The sequence below is a fragment of the Scomber scombrus genome, chromosome 7, assembly GCF_963691925.1.
Source record: "Scomber scombrus chromosome 7, fScoSco1.1, whole genome shotgun sequence".
Classification (NCBI taxonomy): domain Eukaryota; kingdom Metazoa; phylum Chordata; class Actinopteri; order Scombriformes; family Scombridae; genus Scomber; species Scomber scombrus.
Genome location: NC_084976.1, coordinates 17169340 through 17196946, shown reverse-complemented (window position 1 = coordinate 17196946; position 27607 = coordinate 17169340). Strand labels below are relative to the sequence as shown.

The window sequence follows — 27607 nt, the reverse complement described above, 5'->3', positions numbered from 1 at the left end:
TTGAACACAAAAACAACACAAAAACCTAAACTAATACCACACAAAACTACAGGACAGCGACTGAGAGTAGGAGAGGAGACACGCGCGGGAGACGAGAGGTACGAACACCTTTACTTTCACACCTGCGCGCAAAGGTGAGCTCAGTAAATCCGGGTTTCGTTGCGTGTGAAATGTTACGTGAAGCCTCCCGCAGTCACCATCGCGGAGTAATGGCTGATCATTGCTCGTTTTTGTAGTGCACCTACCTGTGGGACCACGTGACTCTCTACCTGCCCCCTCCCTCCTTTCAGGTGATCCACAGTTTAGTACGTGGCAGACGAATGTGTTTTTTTTTCTTCGCATTCTAAGCCTCTCTACCTATGATAATTTACGTTTCTCCAACAGGTGTCAAAGTTGACTTACCTATGTTGTTTAATAATAACAAAATATCATAAACTTTACACATGATCAGGGTTGGGAAGGTTACTTTAGAAATGTAATAAGTTACAGAGTACTAGTAACTATTTACAATGTAATAAGTAACTATTTCAATTAGCCCACTTAATCAAAATAATGTAACTTATTACATTTAATTAGTTTTTTATTCTTTTTTTAATTTTCTAACTAATGTTTTCAACTGTTAGGGTAAGTGTACCCATGAAGCCCACCAAAATCTAAGTTCAGGTGTTTTTCATGGATACTGACATGATTTATAAGGGAGATAATTTCTTATAAAGCAAGATTTATCTCTCATTTGAAAATGTACTCATTAATTCATGTAGAGTTTGGAATATAAAATAAAGATATTTTATGAAAAATGTCAAAAGTCTGGCAAGGGATTTAATAGTACTATGAAACCATTTAAGCTCACATGTGTTCCATATAAGGTCCACATCCTGATTTATTTACAAAAATTTTTTTTTTAAAATTTGATTTCAAAGAATTAAAAACAGCAATATATGTATTCAGTAACATGTTTTATATTTTAAAAATGAGAGGGAAAAACCCCTCCTCCTGAGCAAAAATCTTAAAGGTCTGACTTCAGATAGAACCTCCTTTGTAATCATCAACATTTTCATGAATAACTAATTTAACTACACATTTTTTCTCAGTAACTGTAACGGATTACATTTACATTTATTTTGTAATTAAATTACGTAACGCCGTTACATCTAACTAGTTACTCCCCAACACTGCACTTTTGAAAATGAGCCTAAATAAGCTAATAGTAGACTGAATCTACTAAAAAGTTCAAACAGAAGAAACCCAACATTATGCTACTATTATAGCAAATGTATCATGTCCAAAAATAAGAAAACACAACAAGACTATCCAGTCTAATAATAGGCTATAGCATGAATACATAGCCTATATAACATTAAGTGCAGCCTGCTGGGAGTGTACCTTTTACAGCAATTTACAGCGTTTTAATTATAATCATTCAATACATTATAATAGCTATTGTATAATTAAACCAGCCTTTAAATTGTGCACTAAAGTAAAATGAAGCTATTCCTCTGACATAATTCATACCAAGATCAACTAAATATTTAGAGTTTAGTTTATGATAATAAGGTTAAAACTGAATACTACTACTGATACTACTACTACTACTACTACTACTACTACTATAATAATAATAATAATAATAATAATAATAATAATAATAATAATAATAATAACAATAATAACAATATTAATAACAATAATAATAATAATCGTAATCAGGTCATTTAGATTAAAGTCTCTCTTCACTCAACATGTTTTTCTTTTCCTTCAGTTGGATGTTTGAGCTTCACTGAGCAGAGAGAAGTATGTGAAGACTGTTTTTATATTCATCTGCTCAAATTGGAAAATTCATTGAAAATCCAGTCTTAAGGGGCTGGCCTACAACCATCATTTGTGACATTACAACTAGTTTTTCGAAGTAAATTCTGGTCAAAAGTTCAACTTACACACACAAGTGTGATGTGGTAACTTAAAGCCTCCCGCTCAAAAACATTGAGAATGAACTTTACATTGAAGTAGGAGACAAACAAAAAATATTTGTATATTTATTTTTATATGTTATTTATTTATATTTTATAGATTTATAGTTTCTGAATTTTTAATGATGGAGAAGGAGGAGATGTAATTTTACATATGTTTTAGATAGATAGAAGATAACTTAACTTTCTACCTTATCAGACACAAGATATTATTCATCATTGCTGGCAGGGATCTTTATTCTTTTCTCTTTTTTCTGTTTATGTATTTGTTTGTTGATGGTTTTTCCAGGTAAAAAAAAAAAAGATTGGACAGAGGGATGGAGTCCTAAATGGAGAGGGAACAAGGGGAAATGGAAAATGAGAATCTTGAAGTAGAAATGGGAGAGCCTCAGGGAAGATAAAGACAATGAAAGCTGATTCATTGAGTCATAGTGAGAGTAAACATGAATTAGAAACCTACATGGTTGGAAAGAAGATTCAGGGTTTGAAAGACGATGCTGGATTAAGAATGAAGAATGTATGAAAAAAATATTCAGGATCAGTATCTAAAGCATAAGGAAAGTCTTAATCTTAAGCATAAGGAAGTAAGTAAGAAATATTATGATGTGAGGCAAGAAACTTAGGAGGAAAAATCAGCCAGAAAGACAAGCTGACTTGCTTTTGTAAGTATCAGGTGATGTTTTTGGCCTTTTTGGCAATATGAGGTAACTGTACTGCTGGAGTAGAAAGAAAAACTGACATATTAACAGATGCAGCAAGGAGAAAAATATTTTCTAAGAGTTTCTGGAGAAGTTGTGCAGCAGCTTTTAATTTCTCTCAATCACCTGAAAATGTGTTGTTGCAGAGTGTGAAGTGGGTGGGATGGGGGTTACAATTCCAGTCTTAGTTAGTCAGTGGAGTTTTTAGTTTAAACCAGAAATCAAGAGAACAGCTACTGTAAGATGATAATCAGGGGAAATTAGAGCTGAAAATACTTGTTTAACGCAGAAAATGTGTTAAAATAATATAGAATTTTAAAATGTGTGAAATTATTTACATTTTTAAAGCCAAAAGTCACCCCCCCCCAAAAAAAAAAAGAATAGTTTTAGCCTCTCTGATGCATTGTTTGCCTTATATGAAAGTAAACTGACTGTCTTTGAGTTTTGGACTATTGGTCGGACAAAACAAGAAATCTGAATATGTCACGTTTGACTCTGTTCAATAGGCATATTCCTTATTTTCTGACATATTATGGACCAGTAGATGTCGGTAATGAGACATTTTGACCCCGGAAGTGTTCCCCGCCGGAAGTTGACCCCTGGCCCGACGGATAGCAGAGAGCGATGGCGGGGGACACTTCAACGGAGCTCCTCTTTCTAGACACCTTCAAGCATCAGAGTGCAGAGGTAACCATCCTGACAACTCCACACATGCTTGCATAGTAACCCCAGAGGAGGTGCATGCGTACAAAAAACTCACATTAATTTTATTGAGGAGTTTCTGGAGAGTGATGCGCAACTTCCGAGCTAACTATGCTAACTTGGCTAACGCTTATAGCGATAATGAATATTTTTCTACCACACACTTGTGCAAAGTTGTACACCAAAGCATAACCAATACACCACTTTACTGTCATTTCGTTAACGTTTTTACATATAGCTCCATGCTGGTGTTTTCCTATTGCCTCCATGTGCGGTTTGTTTGCTAATTAGCCAGCTGGCTAATGCTAACTTTTAAGCCTCAACTTGTTTACATCTGAGCAAACTGCAAAAGTGACCACACTGGTCTGCGAAGTTGTAGTTGTGGTTAATTATGATGTTGTGTTTGTGTTAATAATCGTTTTAAATGCATCAACAGTTAACCAACGTAGATGTGGTGCGTTTTCCCTGTGCGGTGCTGGTCACAGAGGTGCGGGTCATCCCTCCAGGGATCAAAGCACACAGCAACCTACCTGACAACAGAGCGTTTGGGTAAGAGCTTAAGCACTAAAGTTATCAATCAGTGACACACAAACACGAAGTGGCCAGTTCATTAAGTGTATTCCGCTGAAACAAATGCCCAAGACCTATAATAACACTTATATACATCATCATCAGACTGTAAAACACCACAGCGCCCAGTACCTCCCACTCCCACTAAAAGAGACTGATTTTGCCCTTACTATGTAAATCCCAGGAACATTGCACACATGTATAATCTCAGGAATTTCTGCACATTGCACATTTATATATTGCAGATTTATTGACACAGATTGTTTACTGTATATTATTATTTTTTTTTAATTTTTATTTTATTGTATCACTTTCACCCTTACGCTGCTACCCCCCCCCCCCCCCCCCCCCTGTACTGCTGTGTCAATTGAATTTCTCCCAGGGGGTTAAATAAAGATACATCTTATCTGAAGGTTAAACTATTGATACTGTTTTATTTACTTCTTAATTCAACTTTATATTCATTTTTTGCAGCTGTTGAATCATATTATGTTTCTTGTCCAACTTATGTATGCTAAATATATTAACTGTTGCCTAGACAAAATATTATGCAGATGTTTCGGTTAAGATGTACCTAATGAACTGGCAATCACATACTTTTGATAGTGGGGTAAATAGCAGCGTAAGGGTGAAAGTGATAAAATAGATAACAAATAAAATAAAATACTGTATAGGCCTACAGCAAACAATCTCTGTGTTAATAAATCTGCAATTCATAAATGTGCAATATGCAGAAGTTCCTGATATTATATACATGTGTGCAATGTTCCTGGGTTTTACACAGTAAGGACAGTATCAGTCTTTTTTAATGGGAGTGGGAGGTACTAGGAGCTATTGTGTTGTACAGTCTGATGGCTGATGGTGTGAAAGGTTCCCCCAAGCACTTTGAGGCACATGGCTGGATGAGTCTGTTGAATCATACTCCAACTGTCCAACTTATGTATGCTAAATATATTAAATGTTGGCTAGAATAAATATTATGCAGATGTTTCAGTTAAGATGTACCTAATGAACTGGCACTCACATACTTTTGAAAGCGGGGATCTTCCAATACGTTGGATCAGTGTATCACACGCACACACACACACACAGGGGCTGATTTTATTAAGTGCATCAGGTATTGCCCAAAATGTGACCACTCCAGAGTAAACACAGTGTGTCAATATCTGTAATCAAATTTGTTTTTTCAAGATTCAAGAGCTTTTCAAGAGCTCAGATGGCAAACATTAAAGGCAGTGAAGTTTGGCTTCTTCAAGCTCTAGTTCCAATTAGAGTTTGTAATAAAATATGTACAATTATAATATAAAAAATCACTTAAATTAATTCTGTCATTGGGGGCCACTGACTCAGTTTTACATGAGAATGATCCCAATAACATGAAGGCAGCAATATACAGATTTTTAATAATAGATAAACAGTGCTCTGGCACTGGATTGGTAACCAACAGAATATAGCTAGGATAGTAAAGGTTGAATCCCCACTGGCAGGAAATCCTCATCTTCATAGCTGGAGACATGTAACCTCTGGAGATGTTAGTGTGCTACAGATACATCTGATGTATGTGTATGCCTGTAGGAAATAGAGAGGCCCACTGTGTGAGTGAGTGTGTCACCTGAGCTCCATTGTTGAGCAGGCCGTGATTCCCTCTAAGCCTGTTGGGTAATGTGTGATGTAATTTAACTGACTGGATGATCTCAGTGATCCACACTGTACAAACCTGAGCATATCAGGCCATTGTGTTGTGTTACATAAGGTTGGCCAATATGGATAAAATCCTATATCAGGTTATATGTCTTCTTATATGGCATTGGTTAATCTCGTGATACACTTAAGTGTATGGAGAATAAATTGAGAAATTGTTAATGAATAAAATAACCAGACAGACACTTCTGTACTTGGATCATACTTTTGCAGATTGATGCAACAAATGTGTAAAATCTCCATAAAACAGGCCTGCTCTGTGATTTTAACACTTCCCACAATGACAGCACACATTCAGAGATGTTAAAGGATTAGCTACCACAAGGTTGACACATTTATGTGTTGTGTTATATCTACATCTCCTATATTGACATAAAACTCAATACCAGTGAAGCCTGTTGGATAACTGTCTCGTTACTAAGTGTGTCGTTCTGTTTCTGTTTCCAGGGAGACATCTCCTCATGCTTTCCAGTTGGAGCTGTTCTTCAATAATGTCCTCAAACCCAACAGCCCCACCTTCAACAGACTGGGCAGGTCAGAATACTTTTTCGGTCTTTCCCCCTTCTTGTTTTTGTTTCTATATTCCTTTGAGCCTCTCCTCATTTTCCAGTTCTGTATTTCCTTCCCAGATCTAAGAAGTGTTTAAGATGTAGATGTCTGTCTGACCTGTAGAACCAGTCATAGTAGCATTTGAGCCCTTTTCAAAGGCCAGTGGGGTGTGTGTGTGTGAGTGCACCCACCCATATTCAGGTGTCTTTGTTCCTACGCCAGCCAACTGGTATCTCCAGAAACTCAACCCCACCCACACAGTAGCTGAGAGTGACTCAAAAACGTTTAGGTCCCAGTGAAATAGACAGGTAGAGGAATGTTTTAGTCAAGCATTTTTATTCTTACCTCATAATAACTTAGGTGTGCACAGTAGCACCAGAGCGTAAACTTGTATTTAGAAGTGTCAATTGTGTAAGAGTGGTTGAAAACTGTAAATACGACACACCCCTGTTATTATCTCTGCTGGGAAAGAAGGAGTTTGTTTTACCTGTATGGCTGCTGGTACAATATCTTCCCAATCTTAAACAGAAATATGAGCCAAATGTTTTTTGTGACAATAGCTTGTGGTGTAAGATTCTGTTTTCATCTCCTGTGGTGGCATGGATCGGGATGATCCGGATCAGCATAATAATAGTAGCTTTCTATTTTCATTTTCAGTCAAGGCAGTTTTGTTCCTTTTTACTGTCCTAATTGAAACCCAAAATATAACAGTTATAGACTGCAAGGCCAACCAGGATACCAGCATGTTTTTCGGGTGGATTTTATGCCTTCATTAGACAGTGGAAAATCATTGAGAGGGGATTGAAGAGAGAGATAGGGTATGATAAGAGAGTGCTTTTTAGATATAATTACACTGCAATTATGTGCTGATAGAAAAGAGGGATATCTCAGACTGCAAAGATGGCTTTTAAACATCATTTACATTAAATGATTTCAACATTTAAAAAAAACTAAATATGAACAAAAAAGGCCACATAGTGGATATTTTCTTTGTAGCTGTACCTTCTAGATAGTGGTCTGTGATATTTTAATCTGCCCTGTCTTGCTTTCTGTCTTCAGTCTGGAATATGATGAGAACAAGTCCATCGTCTTCAGACCCAGTGGAAAGGTAAGCAGACGTTCTGTCCTCAAACAACAACATTTATTTATTTTTTGTTGACTTGTAACTTGAGAGGTTTATGTTTGTGCAGATAAACACAGATGGCCTGGTGCTGCGGGGCTGGTACACCAGTCTCACTTTGGCTGTGTACGGGACAGCAGAGCGCTCACACGGACATGACCAAGACTCACCCCCTCCCCCTCCACCCCCACCCCCCCAACAGCCAAGTGGGCCCAAAAGGATTATAAAACAAGGTGGGCATCGTTAAACTGCAACTGTGCAGTGCTCCCTGAAACTTAAACAACTTCTCCCCCAAAATGCTTGTTGTCTCCTAAATCTGGTGCACTGCTTGTCGTTTTTAAGAGTGGGAAAAAGACGACCAATACAACGGCAGCCCACCCAGACCAGCACCACGAGGGCCTCGGACTCCACCCGGGCCTCCACCTCCTGATGATGATGATGAGGAGCAGGTCCAAGTGACAGGTCAGAATATTTGCTCCGTGCTGTCACATTACATCAGCCAATAGATCTTGATCGATCAACAAAGTTTATTTGTCGGTGCCTTAATGAAATTCAGTTTGCTCACAATCTGTTGCGTACTTCTGTCACAGTGTTTGCAGCACTATAGTATATAATATAAAAGTATTGTTTTGCGTGTTTAAAGTTTACCACTGTTGGGGTTGGTACCCTTTTGTTATTTCAGTACAAAATGAAAATTAACCTGCAGACTTAATCCTGGCTTGGATAATGTAGGACATCACAGTGATCCTCATATTGCCCTTTTTGGTCATTATTTTTGGATGGTAATTTGGAAGATTTATTGGAAAGTCTGCCACTGTGTTCTTGAACAGTTAAAGGGCAGCATCATGTTCTCAATGATAGTTTTAAGTAAGTCACAACATATAGTGAACATTTAAAAAAATACGGAAGAAGCGTTACACCTTGGAGAAAGATTGACATTAAGGTATAGCACCGTGTTGTAAATGGGTTAACAAGTTAAAAAAATTGGTACGACCCTCAAGCAGTTCTGCATAAAGATGCCTCTTTTTGGTAGATGAATACCTGGTTTTGTATGCGTATATGTTCCATATGGATGTTTTGGCTAAATTTTGTGACCCCTGGACTGTGTTGTGACATCTTCAGTGGGCGTAGTCAAAGATGAGCCATGCGAGGGACGTGATGACTACCTGGAGGCTGTATCCCCTGAGAGGTCCCTCCCCGCTGATGAAACGTACTCAGATGCTGAACAAGAGGAAGAAGTCGAGGAGGAGGAGGAAGAAGAGGAGCAGGAGGAGGAAGAAGACGCACGGACTGAGGGCAGCGCTCCGGAGGAAGAGGAGGAGGAGGAAGAAGAGGAAGATGAGGGTGAGGACGAGGAAGAGGAAATGGAGGAAGGTAGGGGAGTTCTTTAATGAGAGTAGGATAGTCTACAATGATCCCAAATGGACACGCACCCCTGAACCCCTTTGGTACCTCGACCTCAACACTACATGCGGTCATCAAACTTCCCAGGGGGCCACGGGAGCCGCGTCCATTTGGGATTGAGTGACAGTTCGAGAGAAAGTGTGTGCTCTGGCGTGCTTCCTCCATCTATGATCGCTAGATGCTCCAAACTCTCAGTTAGCCTGCCTGGGCTTCTGTGAAGGCTTATGATGGATGTTCATAAGCTGTTACGTGCAGGTCTACCTCACACATCCTCACAGCCATGGCTGATGCTTGTGCTGTAGTGACATTCTGCATGTCAAACTAACCCTGCATGTTTGGAGTGATGCTACCGTGTGTGAGTAGATTTGTCAGTGTACGCATCTGAATGAATAAGCAAGGGAGTATATAGTAGCGCTGGCCTCCTCATTGTCACATTTTTTATATCCAAAATAATTTTTATCATCATTTTGTTTACAGTAGATAAACTTTGTAAAATGTTCCCCTAATTTTTGTCTCTCTCGCATTGCTAGGTGATGATGGCTACGAGCAGATTTCCAGCGATGAGGACGACCTAGATAATGGTAGCTTTAAGTTGCCCACCTTTGACATGGACTACACTCCTGAGGATCTGGCATCTGTTCCACCAGTCCAGTATGACCCCTATGAGCGAGAACTCAGACCACTGCTCTTCTTCAGCCCTCCATACAAAACTCGCTTTGATACCCAGTTTGAGAAGGCCAGTGTGGAAGTGCCCAGGGACCCCAGCAGCTCAGAGGGACCAGCAGTTGGAGAGGAAGCTGAGGCCGTTGCACAGCTGAAAGAGCTGCTCGCTAGCATTGGAGACGACAGAGACGCCCGCTGGGTCACTGCTCTGGAAGAAGCACCTGGACTACTAGCCAAAGGGTTGGCTTACATGATTAAACAGGGAGATGGAGAGGTGAAGGATCCTGTTGGAGTACTAGTCCAATGGACTCTCCAAGCTCTTAGTATGGAGGTTGCTCTCACACAACCAATTGCTCTTAACCTCAGACAATTGAAAGCTGGTGCCAAGCTAGCGTCATATCTGGCAGAGTGTCCGCAGGGCCTCACATTGCTGCTGCGTGAAGGGGCTTTGAGTGTGCTGCTGGAGCTGCTCCACAGGGACCATGTCTCTTCCACACTGAAGCTGAGTATCCTGAGAGCTCTGGACGCCCTGACCAGTGCTCCTGCTGGGGTGCAGGCTTTCTTACACACTGGAGAGTCAGACAAGAGTGGCTATCAGGTTAGGAGCACAAAGTATACAAAGTCTTCTCTTGTTTGTCACTTGTTTTCTTTAAATACACATTAACAAGTGTCAAGTGTATCCTTGATCTGCTGATACTGTGTACACTGACAAATACATTGGTAAAGGACACCCAGCCTGCGATGATCATTTGAATACAGCACATATTAAACTTTTTGTGAAGTGTTTGTGCCTCATAAATATCTGTCACTAAGCTATTTATCCTCCACAGCATTTAGTCCAGCTGTACTTACGTGAAGAAACAGTCAGGGTCATAACAGCTGGCAACGCCGTAATACAGAAGAGCCACATGTACGAGGTGCTGGTTGACCTGCAGCGAACTGCAGCAGGATGGAGTGAACCACCGCAGGTATACGCACGTGCACGCACACGCACACACACACACACACACACACACACACACACACACACACACACACACACACACACACACACACACACACACATACATACATACATATATGTCTGTAACTTTAAAGACTAAGAATATTTTTCACAAAGATCTTGACTGACTATCATTCTTAGGAGGAGATGGAGGATGGTGAGAGCCCCATGGAGGAGGAGCCATCGCTAAGCCCCTCGCCTGTGACTGAGTCAGAGCTTGATAGGCTGGCAGGGGTTTTGGAGGAGTTACATCACCTGCTAGAGACGGCCAGTCACTGCATGGTACAGCCCCCTGGAAAAGCCTTCCCCACTACTGCAAGAATAACAGGCCCACAAGAGAGGGACGACCCCTACCCAGCACTGTACAGGTACACATTCAACTTGATTCAATCCTCAAAACTCGAAACTCAGACAGTTTAGAAAGATAGTCTTCAAGTTATAAAACTCTGGTTGTAAATCATTGAGTATTTATAATGTTGTACTTGCCCTATTTCAGGTATATGCACGCATGCCACTTCCTGGAAAGCACGACGGTGGTGTTGTCAGCAGCTGCAGCCGCCGGGCACTTAGGTGTCACCCAAGCTGTTAAAGAGCTTCTACGCTTCCTCTCGCTCACCCAGTCGGGTCTGCTCTTCCTTCTGGCCCAGCCCACTCCCACCAGCCTGCTGCTGCGACTCCTCGCATCTGTGGTCGAGGCTGAGGTCGAGGAGACCACCTTTACAGGAAGTGAGGGAAGTCTCACAGGGCCTGGGTTCGGTGAAGAGGGCTTTGGCGTGTGGCTGATGCAGGCACTGCATGCCTTGCAGGGTGTGTCAGAACTCATGAGCCATGTGGCCACAGGAGGAGATGGGGGAGCAGGGCTAGAAGAAGGTGACAATGCAGAGGTGCTGGGCATGCTCCATGCGCTGTACCTAATGACCTTCACCCAGACTGGCCGCAGCGCTGTGGCTCACGTCCTCAGCCTGGACAACAACCTGTCCTGTCTGGTCACTCTGCTTCAGCACCACAGCAAGGACGGACAGGGGTGAGAACAGCGTCTTCTCCTTGTGTCTCATTCTGTAGTTTCTTGGATTTGTAGGTATGATTTCACTTTTTTGTCCCCTTCTCTTGCAGTGAAGCCAAGGCTCGCAAAGCAGTGACGTATAACTACGCCTGTATGCTGGTGTTACTGGTGGCGCAGAGCTCCAATGAACTGAGGATGATGGAGCAGTATGCTGCTCCACTAATTGTTTTAGCCAAGGCAGATGACACCAATGCCAAATTACAGGGTAAATATTACTTATCTAGCATTCACATATCATCCCTTATAAGAAAGTTTATGCTATGAGTGTGTGTGTGTGTATTTTTTGATGACCAGTGTTTTGGTCTTTCTTTGTACTTCAGAGCTCAGTAAATGGCTGGAGCCTTTGGAGAAACTACGCTTTGAGATGGGCAGCATTCCCACCCTCATAGACTACATCAAACAGGTACAGAATACATACTGCTGAAAGAACATCTCACTTCGTTTTCATTCAGTAACTGTGTGAGCTTTCATGCTCCTTTATTACCTGCAGACAGTAATACATCGAGAGTCCTAATAATTCAGTTGGCAGTATTTGGGTGGATGCCAATGATTTCTATATAGAATCCCACTTACAGAAGCATGCAAACGTCACCAAGAAACAAACAACTTGAGCACCAAAACTGTTACCAAAGCAGGATGTACTTCTTCTTCAAGTCACAAACTTAGCTGTATTATCATCTATTACTGTATCTCAAAGTCACCAGATATATGTCTTCTTGGAACGCAGGGCTTCTCTGACAAGTCTGAACTGCTCATACATACTCCTGCTCTGTAAATATTTGAGTCAAGGCCATATGCAAATAAGAGTGCTATATGTCATTTTTAACATTTGTTTTCTCTTGACTTCAGAATGTGGAAAATGTGTTGACTCCTGAGGGAACTGGACTGGTCACTGCTCTCAGGGTCCTCTGTCACATTGCCTGTCCTCCGCCTGCTGTCGAGGGTAAAAATGAAATGTTTCTTCAGCTATCACATTGGGCCTCATTGACTAATATGTGTGTAAAAATGTTCTTACTTTGCACACAAAGTATGTGCAACCGCAAAATTACCATCAGATCCATAACACATACAGACGCGGTCAGAATATATTAACGAATCCCGGATTTGTGCTTAAAATGTTCGTACACACGGTTTAACAGCTGTTGGAGTTATAATATTGTACACATTCTTCAGCATGTTTTTCTTTATCTCTACAGGTCAGCAGAGGGATCTCAAGTGGAGTCTTGCAGGGGTCCAGCTGTTCTCTGGCGAGGGTCTGGATACATGTGTGCGTGTCCTGCAGAAGCTGTTCAGCGTGCTCCTGCAACCGTGGCGCATGCATGGACACATGGGCCCCACACCACAGCGCTGCATGATCCTCAGTATATGTATCAGCACACTCCGGTTGTTGCGCACCATGCTGACCGAGCTGCTCCGCGGGGGAGCTTTCCAATTCAGGGACACTCGTGTGGCCAGTGTGTTGGTGTCACTCCACATGATTGTGTGTTCAATCCCAGCGTCTGGACGTCTAGACGGGGAGGAAACCAGAGTGCAGGCGCTTATTGTTGATGTACTGCTCACCTTCACGCAGGGTGTCAATGAAGAAGTGCGTGAATGAGCAAGACACACAGAAACACATAGACATGTTTGTTTCAGTAAGAAATAAGGTATAGAAAGTGTCATGCTGAATCATTTTACATGTTTGCTGCAGGTCACTCATACAGAGGAGACTCTGGCCAGCAACACGTGGTCTCTGATGCTAAAGGAGGTTTTAGGATCACTGCAAAAAACTCCTGAAGGCCTCTTCTCCGGCCTTACGTTGTTGTCTGAGCTCCTACCTCTTCCACTGCCAATGCAAAGCACTCAGGTACTTTAACTCTTTGTATATCTTTGGATGAATATTTTTCATTTAAAGCATTTGTTGTTGTTGTTGAAAAGTGCTATACAAATAAACTTGCTTTGCCATGGGTGTACATATTTATATTGATATTCTTGACTCCGTAGGTGATATCAGTCCAAGATGTGGCTGTAGCCTTAAACACAAGGAAACTGTGGAGCATGCACATACGAGCACATTGGAAAGTATTTTCCGAGTCTTTGAGGTGTGTGTGCGCCACCAGCTGCCCTCCCCTGCTAGCCATGCTCAGGAGAGTGTGTGTTCAGCTGGCGGACCTGTCTTCACCCACTGCAACACTCATCATGAAGACTCTGCTGGAGCTGCTACTGGAGGAGCTGCAGCCGTGAGTGAACGACACACATACACACTTGATTATTTGCGTTTCTGCTGTAAATTGTATTTTAAGTGTATGTAATGTGTGCTAACTGCAGGGCGGAGGGGAAAGGTGTGTACTGGGGCCAGGTCCTGCGTCTGCTTTCTTTGACCGATGCCTTGGTGTCACAGAGAGCTTGTAAGAGCGCTATGTTACACCTGCTGTCTGGGTCCGTGTCTGGAGACGAACAACTGGCAGATCTGTTCCCCTTGCTGCTGTCTCTGCTGGTTCCTCCCACTGTCCACTCCTTACAGCAGCAGCAGTGCAGTGAAATAGTGGGGACAATATTACAGTCACTGTGTGACCAGGTAAATAAAGTAATGAAAAGAAGTTGTGCGCACAGCTCCACATTTATTGAATTAACAGATGCACAGTTGTGGCAAGTTTCAAAACAAACAAAACACAGACACTCACAGATCTATAGTCTTTTTATATAACAAACAGGTTTCAACTAAACGCCATCATCAGCATCACATAAACATCATCATGCTGATGATGGGTTTTAGCTAAAATGTGTTCATTTTTGTCCACAATAAATAAGAAGACTGTCTGTTTTGTTTGTAATTGTAAAAACCTTTGTAATTCACATAGAGCCAAACAAAGTGCAAATAATAAAGAATAAATATTTATTACTGTTTTCATTAGGACATTTCTCTGGTGGTGTCTCCCCCCGGTGAAAGCTGTTTGTCAGAGGTTGAACAGCTGGCCAATGCACTACCTGGGCGAGAGATCATGTCATCAGCGTGCAATGCCTTGTTGGAGGTTTTGGGAAATGCAGAGAGCAGCGTCCCACTTCTCCTCACCTGTATCAGGACTTTGACATTCCTCACAGAGCACGAGTACGGACTGTACCACCTCAGAGTGTGAGTGGCGATATTCTGACATTGCTTCTTTTTTTTTTTTACCAACAACTCTTTACAATCGCTTCTCTTTCTACTTGTGACTGTGCACTTTTCTTGATATAACAAGACTCAAGTCAAATGTTTAACCTTGTTTCAGAGCTCTGAAGAAACACAGTGCGGAGCTGTACTCACTGTTTAAGAGATTGGTGTCTTTTAACAAGGACTCAGCAGACCTGCTCTCAGCTCTGCTGGACTTCCTCAGACAGATCCTCAACACAGAATCAATGGTGAGCTTAGATGTGTGTAATTCTTAAAATCTGCTCTTACATTTGTCACATTCAAGCTGCTTTTAAGTTTAAGTCTGGTTTAAGTTTCATGCAGACGTAAATACAAGTGAACATTCTGTTGAAGTAACTGAAACACTTGGGATGTACATATAACTTGGGATGTACTAATAAAAAAAGAGAGTTTGCATCTCTTGCAGAGTTGTATACAGTATGTGATAGTTGGATCTCTGTCATGAATGTCTGTCTGTGTCCTAATCCAGTGTGTTGATGAGGTCCAGGGGTCTGGCGAGGAGTCTGCCTTCGCTCCTCCTCCACGGTTGCTGACTGCCTCTGAGATGAAATCTCTGCTGCAGTGGGAAGAGTCCGAGTCACATCCACTGCCTACTTTAGAGAAACAGATTACGGTACGAATGATGCACTCACAACATTTTTACAGTAGTAGTAAATAGGGGTTGATGCGCCTTTCAATGTAACTAACGGTTTGTGTGTGTCTGTAGGAACTGTGTAAGGAAGATGATTCACTGGAGCCGATGTTGGAGAATGTGATTATTTTGAGGCAGACGCTGGAGACGGCCACAGACACGCCTTCTGCAGCTGATACTGAGCCCACTCTGCCAGCACCTGAGACACTTGGGGCCCAGTTTAATCACAGGTACTGCTTCTGATGATACGAAATAACGAAGATCTTCTTTCTATACATTTTTTTTTTTGTCTTAATTTATTCAGTCATTAACCATGGGTTGGAAGTTACGATCCTGCACAGGGAAGGTGAATTTAAAATGTTTTTATTTAGATGTTCATAACAAAGTGATGAAAACATGAGCTTTATGTGCTTCAGTTTTCCCTGAAATGAGAACGTAACCCAATACAGATGTTGAAATATACTGATGCATTTTTTTGTCTGTAGGACGGTGTTCATTCTGTCAGAAGCTTTGGACGAGCAGCTGAAGGCTCTGTGGTTCTCTCCTTTCCAAACTGATGACATAGAGACAGACCTTGACATGGTAAGAGGTGTATGCAACACACAGTATGTACACTCACAGAATCAAGAACACATGTTAGGGCATCATAATTATGGCAAAAATTATAATCCTGGTTCTTTTGCTAAATATTAAATACTATAATTAACCCTCCTGTTGTCTTCCCATCGACTGTACTTTTGTCCTCCCAGGTCAAAAGTGACCCTGCGTGGTTTGACATTCAATTCGGTGTTAGACCTTTTTAGCCAACTTCATTCCAACTTATTACTGTAGGTTTTACACATCATTTTTGAAATTATGGTCAATAGGCCTCATTTAAATGAAATTATGCCTCATTTTTGAGTTAACGTCTGTTGTCCTCTTGGGTCAAAATTGACCCGAAGACAACAGGAGGTTAAAAAGAAATACAAGTAAAATATAATTATTAATCTTGGGTTTTTCAGTCTTTTGTGGAACATTGTTTTGCGAGTTTGCACTTTTTCTTTTACAGTGCAGTGTTCTTCACAGCTCCAACAGCTAAAATAACTCATGCTCACTCTTTTGGTGCTGCTACTATAATACTGTAAGGGGAGTGTCATGGTTTGTGGTGTAAAACACCAAAAAAAAACAGGTTCATTGTATATCTAAATGTTTGACACTGAAACACTATAAGCGTTACTATAAACACTATAAAAATTGTTCATGTTCAGACTTACCCAAATGTCCAGGATTACTCTGACTCAGTTTCAGTGGTGTTTTCCAACTTTGTGCAGTGCCACATTTGTCTAAATAGTTTGTGTAGGACTTAAAGGAGAATTTGATTTATCAGACAAACAATTCAGTGTTAATGGGCTCATTTTGGAAACATAAAATGTTCTTTGTCGTAGGTGAAGGTGGATCTGGTGGGTTTGGCTCAGGAGTGTTGTCCAGAACTGGACCTGAAGGCAGAGCTGGAGCGGTCCTTCCTGTCTGAGCCCTCATCTCCTGGTCACACGAAAGCTACGAAAGGCTTTCGACTCGGCAAACACAAGCACGAGACGTTCATTACATCAAGGTACTGAGCTCCCATCCATACAGTTTCTGTTTGAATTTCACTCAGTTAACATTGTAAATAAGGTTTCAACTTGTTTCAATCAACTCACTGAATATTGATTCCTCGTTCCTTCGTCTTTGCAGCGGTAAATCAGACTACGTTGAACCTGCTAAGAGAGCCCACATCATGGCTGCTCCACGTGGCCGCGGAGGTCGAGGAGGTTTTGGACAAAATCTCAACCGGCCCCATGATATCTTCCGCCAGCGCAAACAGAACACTTCCCGTCCTCCCAGTATGCATGTGGATGACTTTGTGGCAGCGGAGTTTAAAGACATTACAACCCCTCTTGGTCTTTTACCCCCTAAACGGCCACCTAAGAGCTCCCCCAAACCCCCCACCAGAGGACTGTTCACTGGCAACAGAGGCAGAGCCACCTTTCACAGCCAGACACGCTTTTTCACTCCACCACAACCTAAAGGTGTACTACTGTCTGGTAAGTACACACACAGACACACACATATAGTTTCAGCCACTCACAATCCTTCCTGCTGTGATCATATTATTAAAAAAGGTTCTTGTGTCTGTAAGACCTGTTTGATCTTACAAGTTAGTGCAGTTACGTGACTTGAGCCTCAGCTAATGTCCACACATTAGTCATGTGTCACTCACACTTTGATTGTGTTGTTGAAGGACAAAGCTCTTGTGTGACAACACTAGAGATGCAACTAACTATTCTCAGTGTTGATTAATCTGTCAATTCTTTTTTTGATTAATTGATTAGTCATTTGGTCCATTAAATGTCAGAAAATGTTGATCATGGTTTCCCAAAGCCCACGTTGACATCATCAAATGTCTTCTTTTGGCCCAACCAAGTTGTGAGAGCTTTCAGCTGTATCTTAAAGTCTTCATCAGCAGAGATAATTTGCTCAGAAAAAGGGGGGGGGGGGGGTGGGGGTTGTTGAATGTGCTGATGTAGAAATGAATGGGATATTGTCGTTAGTGATTTTAGCATCTATTTATTAAAATTGCTACAGTAAAAAAAATAGAAACATTCTTTTTATTTATTTTTTAAAGATTTTCTTCCGGCATAGACACCTTTTATTCAACAGTAGACAGACAGGAAACATGGGAGCGAGAGGGGGGTGTGACATGCAGCAAAGGACCTCCGGCCGGGATTCGAACCGGGGTCAGCTGCGTACGTGGCATGTGCTCAAAACCACTCGACCACCTGCACGCCAATAGAAACATTCTTGTTTTTAAAGACCTTTGTGGCCATTTGAGCATAGGGTTCTGAGTTCTGAGGTGCACCATGAACTTTCACACGTTTTGCCACAGAAAGCAATGTAAATTACAGAGTTTACGAGGTGGTCCTGAATGCACCATGGAGTCTCTTGTTTTTATAGTCTTTGGATGACGATTTACAAAGTGATCTTAGATTTAAGTTGAGTTAGTGCGACCATGCCTCTCAAGTGTAGCTGATGTGACTGCAGGGTAAAAGCTCAGAAGATGGTGTTTGTCTGCAATGGGGGGAGAACGAGCCAGTGCAGGTTCGTCTGGGTGTGTTTGGGAGTATATCAGAGAGACAGCGTGAGAGTGAGGTGCGCAGCTCCAGTAACCGATTTGGGCAAAGATTTATTGAGGCATGCCGTCACAAATACATGAATGTATGAGAAACCCTGAAAGTGATGACAACTGATCAATCTTTGTCTGTTAATGAGAAACAAAAAACCTAGTTAAGTCAAAGCAATAGTATAGTTTATATTGTAGTAGTCTGGAATTTGGGCCACTGCAGGTCAGAACCGCAGGCAGGCCAGCAGAGGGTGATAAAACCTTTTTTATGGTCCTGTAGGTAATTACACTCGCAGAGAAGGCCGAGGTTCATCGTGGAGCGGCCAAGTCCCAGCTGTCACTCACAGAGGAACCTACAGTGAACCTCGCGGAGGCCAGAGCAACTTCACACGTGGACCTCTGCCCTCCCGACAACCCCCTGCAAGTAAGCGCTTAAACACTCTCACACTTTTTGCTTGATTTTTTAATATGAATCTTGAAACACTGAACTAAAAATACTGTTCTTTTGCCACCCATTTCCCAGGTGCATATCGCCTGGCTCCACGAGATCGTGCACCGCGGGGCAGAGGAGGCACCGGGTTGTCGTGGCTCAGCGGGGGAGGAGGCGGAGGCAGTGCTGGAGGAGGTGGTGGGGGAGGTGGAGGAGGAGGCAGAGGATCTCAGGGGAGCAAGTTCAGTGGCGGCGGAGGGAGCGGAGGTGGGAGGGGCAGACACGTTCGCTCCTTCACCAGGTAAAGTCACCTGGGCAATGACTTCAGCCTTTCATGGCAACAAATGGACCAATCAGGATATTCGATATACTGTCTCCATGGAAACCTGTCCGTGGTGGGATGATGTTGTCACAATGACGTACAGACTTTGTGTTGATGTTTTATGTTTTGTTATCATGAGTTATATTCAGAGAATAAAGATCATAGAAACTGAGTTCACACTCGTGTTTTTAAACAATCAACTTCGTCCTTATTGCCAAATAAAAAGTCAAATTTGAATTAACTGATCTTAAAAACAAGGAAAAAGTGACAGTTTTGAGTCTTTCCTGCTGCATGAAACAAATGAATGGTATGAAAAGACAAAACTAGTGAACGACTGACGAAGCTTTAACATTAAAATAATATGCATTAGGCAGCAGTGGCATTCAATATGGATGTAGGTCCAGATGCAAAGTCTCAAATAATTTTTTTTTTTAATTATAAAATTGCATTTTAAAGGATTTGAGCTTTGTACTCGTCATGCATTAATAGTTGCACAAGGAAACCAACCACTTTTTTAAGATATTTTTTCTTTTACTGTAATGGATAAAAGTAATAGATAGAAAGGATTGTGGATTGTGCACAAGGAATCTTGAATGACACAATCAAGCCCGTTAATCCAGGTAACTGCTCTGATTTTACAGATTATATATATATATATAGCTATATATAGCTATATATAGTTATTTTAATCTAAAGGGAAACAAAACATTCAGTTTTACAAGTTCTTGTCTTGTCAGTTGGTGTCACCTTTCTTTTCATACCTGATGTATGAAGGATTTCACAATTCAAGTTAACAGCAGTATTTCAGGTAAGCTTAGACTTCGAGAGTTCAAAAAATATTGTTGAATTTTACTTCTTGCAGACAATTGGAAATCATTTCAACATTTTACAAGTAGAAACTGCTGCATCAGATAGATCAGAGAAACTGTTTTAATGGATACACAATTGAAGGGAAATTTAAATGATTTTCTGTTTGAAAAAATGATTCATGAGAAGCTCTTCATTAGTCCAGAAAATGATTAAACCTTTCCTATTCACTTATTCATTTTCAAATAATCCTACAGTCAAACGATCAATTTCTTAGTAAAGTAGAAGAATTATACGAAACATCCTGTCTTCCAAACAACATAATGGCTGATTCCATGTACTTATTTTTTTCTTCTGCAGATTAATAACAAATTCATCCTGCTGTAGAACATAGTGCACCTCTGCTCTAATCTGATGACAAAATGGCAGAAATTGTTTTCCAAATATTAAAAAAATATAGATTTCATCTATTCCAGTTTGCCTAATCTCCCCTCCAGTCCAGTTTACTCAGATGACTGTGACCTCCCGGCTCTTCCTCTTGATGCAGTCCAGGGTCAGACTTCGGGTACCGCCCTTGCGCACCCCCTCACTCAGCTGAGGTGAAGTAGGTGGACCTGATACATTTATAGCCTGAGATGAATGAAGTGATAGACTGGAGGTGTGTAAGGAAGCCTTCCTCGCTGGATGTCTCGTCAGCTCGGTGTGGAGCTCCCACCCGGGTGTCTGCTGGTCTTCCTCATGCTGGTCTCTGGCTGCCTGTTCAACAGGATGCTGACTCCTGGTAAGCTGCAGGTCTCTGAGGAGCTCCAGCAGTTCCCTCTTCTCCAGCTCTGCTTCGGCCAGCTCCTGTCTCCTTAGACGCTCCGCTCCCAACAGCGCACGCATGTCACACATCACGCGGGACAACTGACCCTGCATGGAAGAGTTTACATGACATGGACACACACAGTTCATGACATAGTGTAAACTTTTCTGTGTAGCTGACAAAGGTGGAAAAACATACTTAATGTTTAAGTGAAGAAAGTAAAACAACCTTTTCCGGTCATTGTTGCCTTTTGAAACAGAGTTATTCACTGGTTACCTTGAGCTCCTCGACCTCGTTCTTCAGCTGTGACTCTTTCTGCACCATGTGTCTCCTCTGTGAATCCAAGCGAGACTCCATCTCCCGTCTCACCTCCTCCACCTTGCACAGCATCTCTGCCCTATTTAATGAGACCAGATCTATAGTCAAAAAAATCAGTAGTAACTAACTTTATAATCAGGGTTACTTGCAGTGCAGTACATACCTAAGCATCTCCACTTCAGTGCGCAGCTCTGCTACACAGTTATGTTGTGATTGTTCAATGGAGAGAAGAGTGTGGCCACAGCCGTTTGGACACTCTCTGCTGCGGAAGTTACATTCTGACAGGTGAGCCTCCAAACCCCGCCGCTCCACCCGCACGGGACAACCTGAGAGAACCGCGGCACAGTGATGCATGCAAGTGACTGTGCTGGATAAATATCTACTGTTTATTCTTACTAAAGGAGAGGTTTAATAACTACACAACAGCACACACACAATATTTAGTATACCTAAATATTGTTTAAGTGCAGTTACTTGGCTTCAATATTACTCAAGTAAAATTACACAATCTCTTCATCAATGTTCAGACATCGTTACAGATTCAATATGCTCTCAAAAGTGGTGACCATCTTTTTATGAAAGTACTCACAGATTACCTTACAAGCAGAAAAGGGTCTATCTTTATTGCAAAAGTATATTCACTATATTATGCGGCTGATTTTGTCATATCAGCTATTCTATTATTCTTTCAAGGCTATTCTTATTCAAAATCAGCTTTCTTTTTCGTGCAAATGAAAGTGAAATTACTACAGTAAAAGTACAGTAAAAAGAGTGCTCGGTTGCAGTATAAAGGCAATATTTTCCTCCATGAGCATATAGACCATTATATTACATTATATCTCATCTTTCACAGCTTTAAGACATTCTTTGCAGAACAGCAGTCACAGACAACAAGAAATATCAGGTCTTCAAAACTTTAAAGATCCACTATGAACACATATTAAAACATATAAAAAGATCTGTTTGAAACAGGAACTTCATTGAAAATTCCAGAGGCCATGAATATGCGAATATCTTTCATTTTAATATTTCACAGCAGATAGAATAGAATAGTCTTTATTGTCAAGATGTCTCCTACTTCAATGTAAAGTCTTCTCTCAGTGTTTGTGCACTGGAGGCTTCAGGTTTCTGCATCACACTTGTGTGAGTTGAATACTGAACGAGGATTAGGTCCAAACTATTTATGATGTCACAAATCCTGCTCGCCCTTTAAAATTGGATTTTCATTGAGCACAGAGAAACTTTCAACTTTCAGCAGATTAATGTGAAAACAGCCTTCTAGTGTCAAACTGCACATACATCATTTTGCACAGTGAAGCTCAAACATTCAACTGTAGGAACAAGAAGAAAAAGACATTACGGAGTAGAGGAGGAGAATTCAACACTGCAAAAAGCTGCATGCACACACTTTGTCACTATACCTACCACAGCTGTAACATATGTACTCTCCACCTGCCAATGACAGTTCACAATCACATTGTGGGACATGAGCACATGCTTGTACATACATACACTGTTTTGAGATGCTCATTAAAGAATGATGGAAAGTCGACCCTGAATGCACCCTGTGTGAGGTCTGCGGGAGCTTCCGAACAAGTCCCATAGGTGAACTAGTTTGTAAGGTAGCCATGACAACAAAATAACCACCTGTTGCTCTCATGCACAGTGGTGTCACATTACCTTACACACATCCACATGGATAACCATTTATTGTCACAATTAATGTCCAAAAAACCTAATCGGAACAAACAAAACATCAGTAAATGTGAGATTTCATACCTGTGTTGGAGCAGGATATGAAAGCAAACTCGCACTCATCCTCATGCGTGTGCAGACTCTCCAGTGAGCAGACCACCTCGCACCCCTGCCCTGCATTCACACAACGGATCTGCAGACGGTTCAGGTCATTACGCATGTACCTGTCATCATAAACCGAAATAATATTAGAGAGAAATAAGGGTGTGCATGAAGGATTCTGTTAACTTAGTACAAATTCAGAATCTTAGTAAGAGCTAAAAAAAATTATGAATGAAATGTTGCAATGAGAAGATCACAAACAAGTCCACACAGATGTAGAAAGACCTGTACAGTGGTTTGAGACTGCCCACATCGAGCGGCAGTCTGTCTTCCGGACAGGAGTGGTGATGGAGCAGCCAGCTGCTAATGCAGGCGCTACAGTAGGCATGTTCACAGGGCGCCTGCAGGGGGCGCTCCAACACGTCTCGACACACACAGCACAGGAGACCCTCATTCACATAGCCCACAAACCTCTCCAGATCATACCCCATCCTATGAAAACATCAATAATATGCATTAAAAAATTTGTGCAAACTTGCTGATTTATATTATTTCTTCTTGAACTCTAACAAATCCTACCTGAAGTTCACTTTGACTTCATTCAACTCTTCTTCCCTCCTTCCTTCTTCTGCTGATTTGCACTTGTTCACCACACACAGGTGACCCTTCCTCTTATCTCTCTGCTATGCTCTTTCCTTCTTCATTCTCACTCTTTGCTTGTTACTCCATCAAGGTGAGGGTCTCCTTTCTCCTAAAGCCCTCCCCTACCTTTGGGAATGCGTCTCCATGGAGAGGTATCCCTGACAACGAGGGTTCAGGACATAAGCAGGCAGCTGTCGGACGACATCAGATCAGATCAGAGAGACAGTATTACAGGAAACACTCACAGTCAAATACAGACAGTTTCTGCAGTGTTTGGCCTTACCGATAAAGCTGGGTTGTGATGTAGCCTTCAGAGATTACTGCTGTCCTTCAACTGTTTCTGTCTCGATTAATGACCTACCCTTTCCCCCCTCGCTCTCGCTCTCGCTCTCGCTCTCTCTCTCTCTCTCTCTCTCTCTTCTCTCTCTCTCTCTCTCTCTCTCTCTCTCTCTCTCTCTCTCTCTCTCTCTCTCTCTCTCTCTCTCTCTCTCTCTCTCTCTCTCTCTCTCTCTCTCTCTCTCTCTCTCTCTCTCTCTCTCTCTCTCTCTCTCTCTCTCTCTCTCTCTCTCTCTCTCTCTCTCTCTCTCTCTCTCTCTGCATGTGGGATTAACATGGATTACACTCTCTCCCTCCCTGATTGGATTACAGACTGCACAACATCAGATGACCATGAAAATCAAAGAGCAACCCAAATGACTCGAGTCATCCCAGTCCCTTCATAATATTCTTCAGGACTTCTGCTAGGTCAAACTCAGTGATGGAGGAAGTATGCAGATCCTTACTTTAGTAAAAGTAGGAATACAACATAACATATCAATTGCAAATGAAAGTTATGTATTAAATATCAGCAAAAGTCTGATCAGCAAAATGTACTTCAGGTATAAAAAGAACCATTATACTGTACATTATACAGGGAAGATTTTAGATTATTATATATGATCAGTAATTTTGTATTAAGCTGCTGGACCCTAAATTTCCCCAAGGGGATCAATAACATCTATCTATCTATCTATCTATCTATCTATCTATCTATCTATCTATCTATCTATCTATCTATCTATCTATCTATCTATCTATCTATCTATCTATCTATCTATCTATCTTTACTTTAAGGCCTCATATTTAGCATTCATACACAGTATATAAACATTATAAAAATGGTTTATAACATATAATTCTGTAGTCAAAAGAAAGTATAGGACATTTTAAATGTATTATTAATATATAGTATTTGTCGGCAAACTTTTCCTATGAAGACATATTTTATATTTGTATGACTGTGTTTTACAATATTATCATTTATCATCTGTTTACATGCCATAATGGATGTCCAAAGGAAAAATTGTTGAGAAATACATTAACAACAACCAAATCTGCTAATAACTATGTTATAGAGTGTTTCAATTATTATATTATATTATATTATATTTTATTTTATTTTATTATATTATATTATATTATATTATATTATATTATATTATAATGGAAACAGCATTTGATGTTGCAAATAATGGTGGAGCTAATTTAAACAATTTTATAATAATGCATCTTCACCTTACTTACTTCACCAATACAACATATACAGTATATACATATATACATATGACAATGACATATATAGCTACACCTACCAGGTCCATTACTTACACATATCTTAGATGGATAGATAGATAAATAGATAGATTGATACTTTATTAATCCCACTGGGGTAATTCAGGTACCTGCAGCTCACAGTCTATACACACACATATTCATAAATACACATAGATACATAAACAGTAAATACACAACAAAAGACAAACAGATAATAACCAACCACTGAATTATAATATATAGTAGAATAAATAATAAAAGTCCATGTTAAAGTGCCCAGTGCCGGAGTGGGGATGAAGGGGTGGGGGATGGAAAAGTCGTGTCATGCAAATAGCCTAGGTTTTGTACATATTTTGATTGTATTGTATTGATTAGATTGTATACAGATTGAATTCTAATTACCTGAATTCTTCTTTTGTTTGCATTTATTCCTCTTAGTTTTTATCTGTTTCTTTGTTTTCTGCACGGCTTCAACATAAACATTTCCCCTCTGTAGACTTTTACCTGATCGTATATGGTTGTGACAGATATTAAAAATGTTCATCTGCAAAGTTGGTAACTATTGCTGTCAAATAAATGTAGTATTGTAAAAAAGAAAAATAGAAATACTCAAGAAGGACTGAATTTTCCACCATGACTGTTCAATTTAATCTAATTGGCATTCAGTCAATTTGTGTTCGGATAATGTTAAAATTGCTTTGTTTAAAGCCTATTGTACTCCACTGTATACTGCCCACTTGTGGTGCAGTTACAGTACGGCTAAATTTAACAAACTTCGGGTGGCATATAATAATGCACTGCGAATCTTGTTGAAGCTCCCTAGACGGACGAGTGCCAGTCAGTTGTTTGTACACAGCAATGTTCCCACATTGGACGCTCTTCTTAGGAATTTTATGTTTACTTTTATGGTGCGGCTGAAGCACTCTAGGCTACAAATTAAATTATTATGGCTTTAGTCATGCCTAAAAAGAGCAGTACCTGCTATTTCTCTCGTTTTTGGAGGCATTGGAGAAGGTGTTTGTATGTCTTTTAGATATGTTTTTTGTTTCTTTGTGTGTTGTTTCTTGTTGTATGTGTGTTTTTATGGACCGAACTGGTCTGAAATAAAGATTGAATTGAATTGAATTACACCAATACGAAGGCACAATCAACTGTAAAGCGGTGGATTTGTGGACAAAATAGTTTAGTACAGTATAATGAATATATAAATATAGTATTCAAAGTGTCAGCAAACAAAAATGTGCAAGTCAGCGAGGATTTACAATCATATCAGAAGCCAAAATACCTGAGGATGCCTTCATGTGCACACAAATTCAGAAGAGGGTTTAGGTGCACTCGATTTATCTCTCAGCAATCGACGGCCTGTAGGTATCCACAGAGGGTGGAACCTTCACTCTACACTGATGATATAAACCGAACGCACCTCACCCATGTTAATCACGCCCACTGGCGGGAGCGCAGCCAATCAGGTTGCAGAGCTCATCCAGCGGGAGAAACAGAAAATAGTGAGTTAAAAAGAAAGACAGGACGAGTCTGTCGGTTTTAAGAGTGACATTTTGTTATTTTTTATAATTGTTTTCATCAAGCTTGTTGTTCATTTGGGTATGTACGTCATGTTATCAAAGTTGTCAAACATTACAATCGAGTTCAGATCGTGACAGTGTTTGTTAGCGAGTGTTTGTTGTGTGAGTTAAGCTAACTTAATGTTTCCTGTTTAACTAACACAGCAGATTTCCTCCATGATATATTCAGAAATGTACTTAATTCAGATGATTGGCCACTGGATCAATATATGAGAGTTCTGGGATATCGTGGATTTGTTTTTATTGTCCCTAGAAATCATTTTTTTAAAGAATGAACGTGTTGTATCATTCACGTCGTTGAAGTGAGCTTCCTATTCGGGGTGAAGGAAAACAAATAATTATATTTAGCAGCTGATTCTATGTTATTCCACCACTTACACACTGAAAAAGTGTTAAACATCGTGGCAAAAGCCTTAACATTGTGTAAACATACTGTCAGATCTGTGAAACCTTTATTTGGTTTGTGAAAACTGAAAAAGGGGCAATTTCACAGACCACATCAGGGGCGTAGTATACAATAAGTTAGGTGTTTTTTTTATTGATTGCACTGATTTTGAGCTGTGAATTTCTGTTTTTATAAGCAAAATAAAGGTTACACGAATTTTAAAGTGGGTTTAAACAGCATTAAGGTTTTTCTTGTGTTTCACAAGACAGTGAACTGCTAAATATCATTATTTATGTTCCCCTAACCCCAAATCATACTGTATACTGTTGATGTTAATAATATTAGCAAATGTCAATCACAACATATAGTAGGACTGGACGATATGGACAAAATCAAATATCACGATATTTTAGACCAAATACCTCAATATCGATATTGCAACAATATTGTAAAGATGGCTGTTGATGCTTTCAGAAAATATTTACACTACTACACATTTTTGATAAATAATCATCAGTAATGTGGATATAATGACAAAGTGGGTAA

The 27607-nt window shown here is 40.6% G+C and overlaps 2 protein-coding genes across 5 annotated transcripts; one reads left to right on the top strand and one right to left on the bottom strand.

The window, feature by feature from the left end:
• Positions 1-3270: 3270 nt before the first annotated feature.
• virma (vir like m6A methyltransferase associated) lies at positions 3271-19303 on the top strand. Of its 3 annotated transcripts, none has more exons than XM_062422717.1 (27): positions 3271-3352; positions 3804-3916; positions 6086-6172; positions 7247-7295; positions 7378-7540; positions 7650-7769; positions 8430-8651; positions 9242-9972; positions 10205-10342; positions 10519-10745; positions 10874-11401; positions 11491-11645; positions 11761-11843; positions 12290-12383; positions 12637-13025; positions 13131-13286; positions 13424-13659; positions 13748-13997; positions 14335-14552; positions 14689-14818; positions 15079-15222; positions 15316-15470; positions 15726-15822; positions 16665-16831; positions 16954-17303; positions 18660-18803; positions 18903-19303. In XM_062422717.1, the coding sequence occupies exons 1-27, from the start codon at positions 3290-3292 to the stop codon at positions 19112-19114; spliced, it is 5421 nt and encodes a 1806-aa protein (XP_062278701.1). In that variant the 5' UTR covers positions 3271-3289; the 3' UTR covers positions 19115-19303. The 3 variants fall into 3 exon arrangements, with proteins under 3 accessions (XP_062278701.1, XP_062278700.1, XP_062278702.1); XM_062422716.1 differs by having other exon boundaries at positions 8430-8681; XM_062422718.1 differs by lacking the exon at positions 8430-8651.
• Positions 19304-19864: 561 nt separating this feature from the next.
• On the bottom strand, positions 19865-26438 carry rnf41l (ring finger protein 41, like). 2 transcript variants are annotated; one of them, XM_062422789.1, is made up of 7 exons: positions 26379-26438; positions 23438-23691; positions 23144-23350; positions 22841-22980; positions 21225-21387; positions 21020-21140; positions 19865-20850 (listed from the first exon to the last, which is right to left on the bottom strand). In XM_062422789.1, the coding sequence occupies exons 3-7, from the start codon at positions 23347-23349 to the stop codon at positions 20446-20448; spliced, it is 1035 nt and encodes a 344-aa protein (XP_062278773.1). In that variant the 5' UTR covers position 23350; positions 23438-23691; positions 26379-26438; the 3' UTR covers positions 19865-20445. The 2 variants fall into 2 exon arrangements, with proteins under 2 accessions (XP_062278773.1, XP_062278774.1); XM_062422790.1 differs by having other exon boundaries at positions 23150-23350.
• Between the last annotated feature and the right edge of the window lie 1169 nt (positions 26439-27607).